This window comes from Lepisosteus platostomus, chromosome 16 (assembly GCF_059453375.1).
Source record: "Lepisosteus platostomus isolate fLepPlt1 chromosome 16, fLepPlt1.hap1, whole genome shotgun sequence".
NCBI lineage: Eukaryota > Metazoa > Chordata > Actinopteri > Semionotiformes > Lepisosteidae > Lepisosteus > Lepisosteus platostomus.
Genome location: NC_142626.1, coordinates 25,193,151 through 25,205,321, shown reverse-complemented (window position 1 = coordinate 25,205,321; position 12,171 = coordinate 25,193,151). Strand labels below are relative to the sequence as shown.

Sequence of the window (12,171 nt, the reverse complement as noted above, 5' to 3'; positions counted from 1 at the left end):
AATGCGTTCCCACACAGCTTCCACTTGTGCTCTCTGGTTTGGGTTTCACTCTTCAGTCGCTGACTGGAAATTAGCTGCGCTAAGGAAAGTTGGGGATACCTCAGACCAGCTCTGGGGGTGCTCAGGCAGACAGGAGCCTGTGCTTGGGAGCAGGCAGTCAGGCCAACCAGCAACCAACAAGCTCAGGATGATGGGATGATACTCTTACTGGCCGAGCTGATCAGCTACCACTGAGGTAAACAGACTGTGCCAGTGGATTGCAGAACGACCACCCTTGCGTGAGACGTGTTTGATTTGATCAATGAAGGGAACTCGTCTCTGTCTTCTGCAATGCTCCAGTGATTTACAGGGCAAACTCGCCACCGTTGGATGTCTGCTCCAAAATCTGGAAAAATATTACCCCTTTTTTTATTTTGTTTTCCCAATTTGGGGTTTTATTCTGGAGGGCTAAGAAAACTGTCCCAGGACCTGCTTTTATAAAGCCTCCCGCAGGATCTGTCTTTGTTCTATGAGTTTCAGCAGGAGGAGACGAGGAAAAACCCTGGGGAAAAAAACTGCGGCACTCCACACATGCTACAACTTGCAAAACTGACTTTCGAAGAAAGAAAACGGAATGTTGTTTGTTGTTTTGTTTTTCTAATTTTTGTGTTGGCTGTTCGTTTCTAGTGTGTGTAGTGAGACAAACACAAAAAGTTCAGACTTGGTGCCCTAGGAGTTCCCTTGAATTCAAGCCTCTGCTGTCAGAACTTTCCAAGTTACAGGGGAACTGCAACACCATTTTTAAATTTTGAGGTTAGAAAAAGTCGGTAGTGATGAGTGCATTTCAAACTACGGTGAAAGTTAATTGTGCACGGTAACTTGTAAAACCTCCTGTTTTCATCATTTCCAGGTCTGCTCAGCACCATGTTTCTGCGATTCAGAACGAGGCAGCAGGACTTCTGGTGAGGTGGAGCGGCCCTGTGACCCGGTAAACAAGCAGGCTTGTGGATCCAGCTCTTCTAATCCATTAGAAATACTGCTCTCCTTTTCCAGACGGTTTCACTGACAAATACTACTCACCGGTTAACTCTGCCTGCAGATCACGCTGGAACATTTCTGCAGTGAAATGTCTGCTGCTCAACCTGTACTTATTCCCTCGTACATCTCAGTACATTAGTCAGTACAGGGACTAGTGAGCAGGAAGGGCCGCTTCACATCTCAGTACATCAGTCAGCACAGGGACTAGAGAGCAGGAAGGGCCGCTTCACATCTCAGTACATTAGTCATCACAGGGACTAGTGAGCAGGAAGGGCTGCTTCAAGTCGCAGCTCTCATGAAATCTCGACAACATGGCAACCTTACAGTACTTTCACAAAGTTCATGATTGTAGACTTAATTTGGAATTTGTCTTTTTTTCTAAAACGTCAATGAATTGATTGCGTTACGAGATTAAATAAACTGGTGTGAGACGTTAGGACTGCAGCTCCCCTTATATGATCAGCAAGACGTATAAAGGTGGAAACTGCCTCTAGACCGCGGAGAGTGGGTGACGTTTGAAACAGTTTTCTCTCTCTCGAGCCTCTTTGAGGTAAAGGCACTGTTTGGTACCCTGTTGAGAAACCGCTGGTCGGGGCCAAGGAACGAGAGTGAGAGTTCAAACGAATTGTGGCATGAAAGTGGCCCTTCCTGCTCACTGTACCCCTGCAACTGTAAGCAAATGAGAAACATGGTCTCCTAACAATGTTAATTATTATGAGTGTGTTTTAGTCAGTCGGCAGCTTGCTCTTTTATTCCAATGCTTAAAAGTACCTAAAAAACGTGTTGCCTTGTACGTGCCGGTTTGATGAAAATATTTTACTGCTAATATCGTAGTGAAATTCGCTTGGTCTAAAGAATGTTTACAGTGTTAATAGGGCTGTTTTTGCATCAATGACAGCAATATGGCGTTACGCATACTTTGAAACTTTGTCTCTTTTTGGATGTAAACTGGAGCTTGTACACCTGCCCGTGTACTTGGTAGTTTCATTGTGGTTTTACATGCATTCATCACTGCCAGGCATCATAACCCCGAAATGTAAAAATAGCTCTGCAGTTCCCTCTTAAGATGACCTCTATGCGCCCTCTTGTGGCTTTGGGTAGAACTACCAGCTACATCTCACCTACCTCTGACTAAAGCTCAGACAGGCACCACAATAGAGAGAACTGAATTACCAATGCACTCCAGCAGGTTACTGTCGTAGTAGAAGCCTTGCTGACAGTAACACTCATACCCAGGCTGTGTATTCACACAGTGGCCTTCTTTACAGATCTCTTCCTTGAACAGCACACACTCGTCGATATCTGCCAAGACACAGAGAGAAACCGAAACACCCAGCAGGAATGAGACAGAGCATTCATGTGAGAAGAGAGAGCCTGAAACTGCACCTACTGTGTGCCAACAGATGCCCATGCCCTCAGGAGAGCTTACTCCCCTGAAGTGCTCAGTTTGGCAAAAACCATTAAGATATGTTTAATAATAATATTAATCGACTCAAAGCTCTTTACAGGTAATAGGGATCCCCTCCACCACCAGCAGTGTGTACCCCCACATGGATGATGCGCCAGAACGCTCCCCACACCCCAGCTCTCAGTGGGGAGGAGAGCAGAGTGATGGAGCCAGTTCAGAGAGGGGGGTTATTAGGAGGCCATGATGGGTAAAGGCCAGGGGGGAAATTTGGGGATTTTTTAATGACCACAGAGAATCAGGGCCTCATTTGTCTCATTTGAAGGACGGCACCTTTTTACAGTCTAGTGTCCCCGTCACTATACTGGGGTATTAGGACCCACACAGATCACAGGGTGAGCGCCCCCTACTGGTCCCACTAACACCTCTTCCAGCAGCACCTTTATCTTTCCCAGGAGGTTTCCCAGTCAGGTACAGGCCAGGCTCACAGCTGCTTTTGTTTGAATACAATTAGACTTTGCATTTTCCACCACAATGCTGGAGAAGGGTGGCTGTTGTTGTTGACAAGCAGTTTATTGAAGCACTTATGCGGAGAAATTAAATCTGCAGGATCTCTATAGTGCACTCCAACAATAAACATGTCGGGCACATTAATTACATTAAGTAATACATTTTGTGCTGTCTAAGACAAAACAAACAAAACAGCTTGTTTTGGAGGGGGAAGTTCAGCTGTATAACAGAAATAGGGGTGTGTATGTATCTCTTGTTTTAGCGAGAACCTACCTCTGTGCGCTGGCAGCCCATACTCTGTGATGCTCTCCTCGATGTAGAAGCCTCTTCCAATCGGACACAGGGAGTGGAACTCCGCTGCGGAAAACAAGCATCAGAAAGGAGCTTCAGGGAAAGAACACGACGGTGTCACAGTTTAAAGCACTGCTGCCTCGCAGCGCTTGGGCCCTGGGTTCAGATGTGGACCTGGGGTGCTTGTCTGGGTGGTTTGCATGTTCCCCCTGTGATCATGTGGGTTTCCTCCCACAGCCCAGAGACGTGCTAGTAGGTTAACTGGCTTCTGGGCAAATTTGCCCTGATATGAGTGTGTGTATGTGTCAGTGTGTGCCCTGCGATGTATTGACTCTTGCTGGGATAGGCCCCAGCTCCTCTGTGACCCTAAAATGGAAGAAGCTGTTTAAAAAAGGATGGAAGGCTCATTAGGGTTCACACTGCTGGTCCAGATGTACACCGTTTTTTTACTCGTTACACACACCTTTCCATAAGTGAATTGTTATTTCACCATTCTATTATTATTATTATTATTATTGCGTTCCAGGATGACTGAAACAAACACCTTAGACCGTTAGACCGTTCCCTTAAGTCAAGCTAGCAGGCAGCACAACGACTTTCTCTGAAACTAGATGCTGGAATTTATATTCTCCAGGTCCATATGTTCTTCTGCCTTGTCCTGTGCTGTGCCTGTCCTCGATCTATTCATGAGAACACTGAGGGTATGCCTGTTCATACAAGCAGGGTCTCAATGTCTGCAAAATGAATGATTTATTCTGTCCACTGGGGGGTTTGGGCTGGAATCAGAGCAGAGCTGGATAAAAATGAGACAAAGGTTGCTCATTTCAATGTCCAAATGATCTTGCACAGAAGATATGAATCTGAGATGAATCTGTAGTAGTTTCTGAGCTGCCCAAGTACCAGCAGCTCAGCCTGCACTGGAATGGACGCTCCAGGTTCTGTGTCAGCAGTGTGGGGAATGACAGTTTTATTGCCCACTTCATTACAGTGGGGCATGCTGATCACAGAGCAGAGAGAGAGAGGGATTCACGTTGTTTATTGTAGCTGATTACTACACATTTGTGATTGTTGTTGTTTGTTTTAGTTGATCAGTATTATTTTACTTAACTTAAAGCCAATGCATTAGTGTTTTGTTATATAAGAGCTTTACTTATGTCTTTTAAACTGAGTACTATACTATAAACTGCAGTAGATTATGTGGTGGTATAAATGACTTAGACTTTGTTGTATGTGAATCTGGCAACCGGCGATGGTTCTCTGCACCAAACCTTCGGGAATGTCTAGACCCTGCTATACCATTCTTTTTTATGTGACTGGGGTGACTGATCCTGCTCAATGATGAACAGAAGTTTAAATAGAAAGAATCACGACTATATCTAATTTAGCAAAGTTAGAAAGCTTTGATACTGCCTAGCTTCAGAACCAATTTAATTAGGCCTCATTCCTTAGTATCAGTCTCTTATTTTTTTGCACATTATTGGTGGAAATAAAGCTGCACTGACGTTTGAACTGATAAGACTGAATTTAATATATTTCCCCATTCATTTTAAAGGCTTGTTGCAAAACTGGACACACACACAGAAGTGGGCTGAGTTAAGGGTGGGGGGAGTAGACGGTCGTACCGGAATTGTGGACGGGACAGGGGTAGATCTCGCACCTGTCCCCCCAGCCCACCCCGACGGTGCAGCAGCATTCCTGCTTGGTGATGTTGACGGCCAGGACACTGTCGCAGAATACTGTGTCGTCCAGGTTCAGATAGCACTCCTTCTTGTCGTCGTCGTCCGTCTCGATCTCTGCAGAAGAAAACAGGAGCTTGTAATGCTGGCACCCCCCCCCCCTCTCTGGATCACCACTGAGCCCCACAGCTAGCATTGCCACAGCATCCAGAGGAGTTTCTACTGGTTACAAGGGTTACCTGATCCGACCGGAAGCCTGTTCCACCTGTCCACCATTTACGACCCAACCCATCTCAGGTGGAGCAGGCTTCCTGTCAGATCACGTAACCCTGGCAACCAGTACCTTGGCAGTGCTCTGGGCTCTGTTATAGAATTTTGCCCTGAACCACAGCTGAGTTCCCAAGCTTTGTGTTCCCTCCCTTGTGTTACTCTATTGGCTTCCTAGCCTACCTTTGTCTCAATTTCACCTTTCCACTTGTGCTTCGCTGTCGAGTCTACTTGGATTTCATTCTTCCTTTGTTAGACCACAACTCTGGACTGTTTGCTTGCTCGTATCCACTGTGCTGCATCCTCGAACCGCTGCTTTTCCCCCCATATAAGCAGCGGCCACTACAAAGCTGGCTAGCTTGCCTTCACTCGTGACCTCCTTGTATAAAAGCATGTTCTCCAGCTGCCCATGGTCTGAGCAGTCCTTGTTTCCTCTTGCAATTCTGTGCACTCGAAGCAAAGGTCTTGGTTTCAGAAGCAGAAGATTTGTTTCAGGGAGTCTTTAGCACTGGATCTGGTGAGGATCCTTTTAGCGGGGTGTAGCAAGGTGCCTGTTTATTCCACCCCAAGCCACAAGAGAGCACCCATGTCTTCTCAGTTCTCTGAATGTGGTTCCTCTCTTAGTGAGCAGTGGTATGGAAACAACATCACCAACAACCTGCCAGCTCATGTTTCCTGTTAGCGGGTGGAAAATCCAACACTTGATTTCCCAGCTTATCGCTTTGAAACACACAGATCCAATGCATGATGAATTCCCAGCTAATCACGTTTAAAGACATGGATTGATTCAAATGCTGATCAGTTACAGAGGTGATTTTAGAGAGCTGCGATAAAAAAAATCTGCAAACACTTCTTCTCACAAGGACCAGACCAGGGTTTTGAGCTTACTGCTTTCTTAAAGGTGTAATGAAATCTGTACTTGGATGCTGGGATCAGGGGATTTTAAAAAGCAGGGACACCTGAGTGTGGCTCAGCTGATGAAAGGCAGATCAGAGGATGCAGGCATTCCTCGGGTGGTTTAGATCTGGACAGCATCATTGCGACTGGGATTCTCCCCAGAAACCGGGTTACACCACAGGGAGAGCATCGCTGGGGGTGAGCCTTATCCATAGGGAAGCAGCTCCTGTTGCTTGCAGGGTAAGTGCTAGCTTGAAGTGAAGACAGCTCCTCAATTCAGTGCTTCGCTCTACCGGATTAGAAGGCTGATGGTGGCCTGTTTGTTGAAGGACATCAAGAGGAGGTCTTTATCATTCCTTTGGAATTCCAATTCATGACTGTTAGTATCTACGTATAACAGACCCTCCTGTCATGTAGCCTTGTGGAGGATTCAAACACATTAAACCCATCTTCTCTCAGATATTTATATGGGAGGTACTTACTAAGTTTCAGACCAACCTGATATCTTACCCTTCCTGCCTGAGTTAAGTCCTCAACCTTCGCTGTTCCACTTTCCCTGTTACATCTTGATTAAATAGATTTTTAAATCACTGGCAGATCCTGTTTGGCCAGAGGACAAGACTTGAACTTCGGTCATCTGGCAGTTAGAAACGGCAACCTTCAGTTTTAATTTTCCTCTTTACTTGAACAGTCTCCGTAAATGCCCCTTGTTGTGCCTAACCCGAGATATCACAGTTCTATCTCCCTGGGTGTGGCCACTCTCCGTCTGGTTTTGTTCTCCTGTATGATGAGAAAAATCAGCTCCCTTAAGGTGCTACTGAATCCTCTCATTTCCATGTGAGGAATGCACCCCGAGACACTTCTTTGATTCTCAAGAGTTGACACGTTGGCCCACCTGTATGAGCCCAGCTCATCACTGCACGCCTTTGTGTCACATTAGGAATGCCCGACAAAGCCGATAACTGTCGGTTACACCTCTCGCCAACATTCGGCTTTTTGATGACCCGGCCATTCCGCCATGCCTTATGGGATGGGTAGCACCGAGTGATGATGTCATGTGTTTCGGCGGGTCAACGTTTAACCAAATCGCCATGAAGGCCCTGGCTGACTAACGTTCCTCCTACCCCTTTGGCAGAATGCCTACTGCTCAGGGAATCCCAGCTACGGCAACTCAAGACCCAGGTTTGATTCAGCGTTGTCTGGGCCTAAGGACTCATGGTGTGTTCCGAGTGAATACATTTACTGGTTGAGTCCTGGCTGCAAAATAAAGAAACAAAAGCCGAAGAAACAGCGGGGAAGGTGGCAGGTCTTTTTTCGCAGATCACAGATGTAATCTACCTTCACAGCTGTGCTTGTCCTCTGAGCTGATGAAGCCCTCATGGCACAGGCAGATATAGTTGCCCTCCACATTCTGGCACAGCCCGTTCGGCTGGCAAAGACTCCTGTCGTGGGCGCACTCGTCGATGTCTACGAGGGGACAGAAATAACATGAAGGCAAGGCTGCCAAGATTTCACCTTTACAATGACCAAGAATATATATATAAAAAAAACAGTTTTCCTCAAAGCTGATCCAGACCTTACAAGCAAAGGAGGCAGAGAGTCTACGTGGCCTCCTCTTGTCTCTAAACATCGTTGTTCGGCCACAGAGCCGTACAGATCATGGACTGGAAACCGAATACGCATGGACCTTGTTTCAGAATATATTAACACAGTTAAAGATCTGTACTATGCTGAATAAAAACTCATTCCACGCTGAAAGGGAAAGAAAAGAGACAACGTTTCGGCTGTGGAGTCTTCTTCGGGTGTCACATACACCTTTACCTGTTCCTGGACAAAAAGCAGTTGCTACGCTATGGAGGGTTTAGGATATTTCAGAAAGCTGCACAGTGCGACAGGAGTTCAGGAGGCCTCCAGTCACTGGACAAAATTTTGCTACCAGAAAGACGGCCTCTTTTTTCCTGGCTTAAAATCCAGCAAATCAAGCAATTACTCTCCCCCCCCAATTAAGACTAAACTAATTTTGTATCAATCCCAAAGTCAGCGCTCTTAGGGGATCAACAGAGGAGACCGGACCAATGCTGATACAGTAGTTAACAAAGAGAAGAAAGAAAAACAGGAGAAGGATCAGGACCACAAGAGAGCAGACCTCAACTGACAGACCGTAAGAACGGAACACCAGTTAATCTGAGCACTAAACTCTAGGCTTTAGGTAAGGGACTGCTCTCTTATCAATGTGTAAATACCGATTTCTTATAGATAGATAGGACTTTATTGATCCCGAAGGGAAATTGATGAGGGATCAATAAAGGGAAATAGTGGATGATTATATGTGTGTAGCTTTCGTCTCTCGCTTGTTTAGTGATGTCAAGTTTGGAGTCGGGAAGAGGTTCCCCACTCATTTAGCGTCCATTTGAGGAAGAAATTTAGTATTGAACAGGATCTTTACTTTATAAAGAACGACATCCCCTATTTTCCTATATACAGTATCCGATAACTCACACTTTTATTAATATCTAAACAAAATAGATGTAGATGTTGTGCTTTGGGGTCTGTAAATTATCACAAGCAAATATTAGTTTGTTTTTTTTACATTTGCTGCCTGGTTTCTTCGCCCTGCCAGAGACAAAAGAAATCATGTGCCGATAAGCCTTCCCGTTTCTTCATTCCTGACCAGAGGGAATGTGCAGTTCTTAACTTTTTAAGGATTTGCTTGACAGGCAAACCTTAGCCAGCAGCCCCATTTTAATCTGTTTCTCTCTTTTGTTTTTAGAATCACTACCACGTGACGCCCTACATGAAATTACTCACACCCCCTAACCCATTACGATACCTTCTGATGGACGATGAGGTTCCAGAAAACAAGAGCAGGAAGGGAAGTTTTGTTTGTGCTGGAAAATGGCGGGCTTTCACAGGAAATAATAATAATAATTGCTTACACTTATATAGCACTTTTCTGGACACTCTCCTCAGAGCTCTTTCCAGGTCATGGGGATCCCCTCCACCCCCAGCAGTGTGCAGCCCCACCTGGATGAGGCGCCAGTCCGCTCCCCACACCCCAGCTCTCAGTGGGGAGGAGAGCAGAGTGATGGAGCCAGTTCAGAGAGGGGGATTATTAGGAGGCCATGATGGGTAAAAGCCAGGGGGGAAATTTGGCCAGGACGCCGGGGTAACACCCCTACTCTTCTCAAGAAACACCCTGGGATTTTTAATGACCACAGAGAGTCAGGACCTCGGTTTTACGTCTCATCCGAAGGACGGCGCCTGTTTACAGTCTAGTGTCCCCGTCACTATGCTGGGACATTAGGACCCACACAGACCGCAGGGTGAGCATCCCCTGCTGGCCCCACTAACACCTCTTCCAGCAGCAACCTTAGTTTTAACCAGGAGGTCTCTTCATCCAGGCACTGACCAGGCTCCCACCTGCTGAGCTTCAATGGGGTGCCAGTTGTGAGTTGCAGAGCGATATGGCTGCTGGCTTGAAATGAACATTTGGACTGGGACATGCTTTCTCTGCTGCACTACAATCACCGTGTCGGACACTAAGCTCGGGGAGACGGGGCACCTGTGCCCACTAGTGTCACTGGTGATTATATCTCCTGACCAATGGCAAGCACCAGCCTACCTTGGCAGAGACGCCCACTGACCAGCTGGAAGCCCTTGGGGCACTCGCACCGGTAGGAGCCCATGGTGTTGATGCAGCGGCCCCTCTGACAGTTCGAGGGTCTCTCACACTCGTTGATGTCTGCATGGGGAGGGGGGAGGGGGGGGGAGAAGCCAAACCTGTCAATCAATCAATCAATCAAAGTTGATTTATCAAATGCACAAACAATACAGTATGTAGCAGTAGTTGTCGGCAATGAAATGTCTTTTCGGCATGCTCAAAGGGAGTGGTATAAATCAGAAAATGAAAGGTTACATAATAATAGATAATAATGCAATAGAAATGGAATAAAATAAACTCAAGACAGAGCTCAATATACATAGAGCTGCGATGCGCCCAGGGTGTATGCAATACATTATGTCTAAGTAGTGCAGCAGGCCGAATACAGTGAAAACTGTGTGTCAATGTAGCCATTACAGGTGATTTGCTGAAAGTGACTGCAGCTCGGCTATTTAGCAGTCTTATTGGAGGTAGAAGCTGTTCTGTAATCTGTTAATCTTTGACTGAATGCTTCAATACCGGACGGTAGGTAATAATAATAATAATTGCTTACACTTATATAGCGCTTTTCTGGACACTCCACTCAAAGCGCTTTACAGGTCATGGGGATCCCCTCCACCACCACCAATGTGCAGCATCCACCTGGATGATGCGACTGCAGCCATTGTGCGCCAGAACGCTCACCACACATCAGCTATCAGTGGGGAGGAGAGCAGAGTAATGTAGCCAATTCATAGATGGGGGTTATTAGGAGGCCATGATTGGTAAGGGCCAATGGGAAATTTGGTCAGGATGCCAGGGTTACACCCCTACTCTTTTCGAGAAACACCCTGGGATTTTTAATGACCACAGAGAGTCAGGACCTCGGTTTGATATCTCATCTGAAGGACGGCGCCTGTTTACAGTCTAGTGTCCCTCGTCACTATACTGGGGCATTACGACCCACAGAGACGGCAGGGTGAGCGCCCCCTGCTGGCCCCACTAACACCTCTTCCAGCAGCAGCCCCAGCTCTCCCAGGAGTCTCTCCTCCAGGTACTGGCCAGGCTCACACCTGCTGAGCTCCAGTGGGGCTGCCAGCGGTGAGCTGCAGGGTGATATGGCTGCTGGCATTTCAAGGCTGTGAAAGGAAAAAGGGTCCCATCTACCTCACTGACTTTCTGCTTTTTCAGACTTCACTCCCGTCTTTAGGATCAGGTCAGTTTAATCTGCTGCAGGTCCCCAAACTACCTGCTCTGGGTCCCTCACTGGAACAGCCAGACAAGAAGTTTTCCACTGAGACCTTTAAAGGATCTTAACATCCTTCTCTACCAGAAAGCTGCTCAACTCCCAGTACTTTAAACTGTCTGATTTCCCATCTTTTTCCTTCTTAGTCATTTTCAAGCTCCTTGACTTCTCTTTTAGCTTTTTTTTGTAATTTCTAACTGTGTGGTTTTGCGTGATGTTAATGATCCCTGGCCTCAAAGGAACATCTTGCGGATGACCAAATCCCATTGGTCTGGAACAGAGGAATTTAATTTCTCCAAGCAGTGCATTTTTCTAGTTGAAGCGGTGCAGTCATTCTACGCAAATTTCATTTGTGCCCAATTTTTTCACGGGGCTAAACATTTTCAATTCAACTCCGAATACTTTATTTATCTCCAGGAGGGGGTAATTTAAGCCGCAGGCATGCAACAATGACTCATTCCACATAAAATAACATTACTAAGAAAGTATCAAATAAAAAACAGCCAACAGACCATAGAAAAGTTGCAGGTGGTGCTTTTGCCTGTATACAGTACCCGGTACCATATGGGGTTGGATTCAAACTGGGCCCAATCCTCCCGGCACAAAACTGGCGCCACATCCACAATGCCGACATGCACTGCAGATCTTGAGCAACCCTGGGAGGGACGTCACCCTTAAAATATCATGTCAAGAGGGCTCATCGCACCCCGTTATTAATATACTGTATACTGTTGCGTAGTGTCAAAGAGTATACTGTATACTATACTGTAAACAGGCGTCGTCTTTCAGATGAGACGTAAAACCGAGGTCCTGACTCTCTGTGGTCATTAAAAATCCCAGGGCGTTTCTCGAAAAGAGTAGGGGTGTTACCCCAGTGTCCTGGCCAAATTTCCCCCCTGGCCTTTACCCATCATGGCCTCCTAATAACCCCCCTCTCTGAACTGGCTCCATCACTCTGCTCTCCTCCCCACTGAGAGCTGGTGTGTGGGGAGCGGACTGGCGCCTCATCCAGGTGGGGCTGCACACTGGTGGTGGTGGAGGGGATCCCCATGACCTGTAAAGCTCTTTGAGTGGAGTGTCCAGAAAAAGCGCTATATAAGTGTAAGCAATTATTATTATTATAATTATTATTATAAAGAGTCAGTTTTGAAGGACATGCCCCAGTGATCTCACAGCTTTGACAGTGACGTTCCTGGCAAAGACTTGCAAACCACCCCCCACC

General features: G+C 46.5%; 2 protein-coding genes across 26 annotated transcripts in view; one reads left to right on the top strand and one right to left on the bottom strand.

Annotated features, from left to right (window-relative positions):
• The window catches only part of LOC148647083 (NACHT, LRR and PYD domains-containing protein 3-like), a 1,669,284-nt gene that overhangs the window by 658,701 nt on the left and 998,412 nt on the right, over window positions 1-12,171 (top strand). The window lies entirely within an intron of this gene.
• LOC148647096 (latent-transforming growth factor beta-binding protein 3-like) overlaps window positions 1-12,171 on the bottom strand; it is a 48,908-nt gene that overhangs the window by 18,464 nt on the left and 18,273 nt on the right. For 8 of the 9 annotated variants that reach the window (XM_088609345.1, XM_088609340.1, XM_088609347.1 and 5 more), the window contains 5 exons: window positions 9,686-9,805; window positions 7,402-7,530; window positions 4,846-5,016; window positions 3,206-3,289; window positions 2,191-2,319 (listed from right to left, as the gene is read on the bottom strand). In XM_088609345.1, coding sequence (XP_088465471.1) covers window positions 2,191-2,319; window positions 3,206-3,289; window positions 4,846-5,016; window positions 7,402-7,530; window positions 9,686-9,805 — 633 coding nt within the window. The remainder of the gene's footprint in view (window positions 1-2,190; window positions 2,320-3,205; window positions 3,290-4,845; window positions 5,017-7,401; window positions 7,531-9,685; window positions 9,806-12,171) is intronic. The other variant, XM_088609343.1, reaches the window with a different exon arrangement.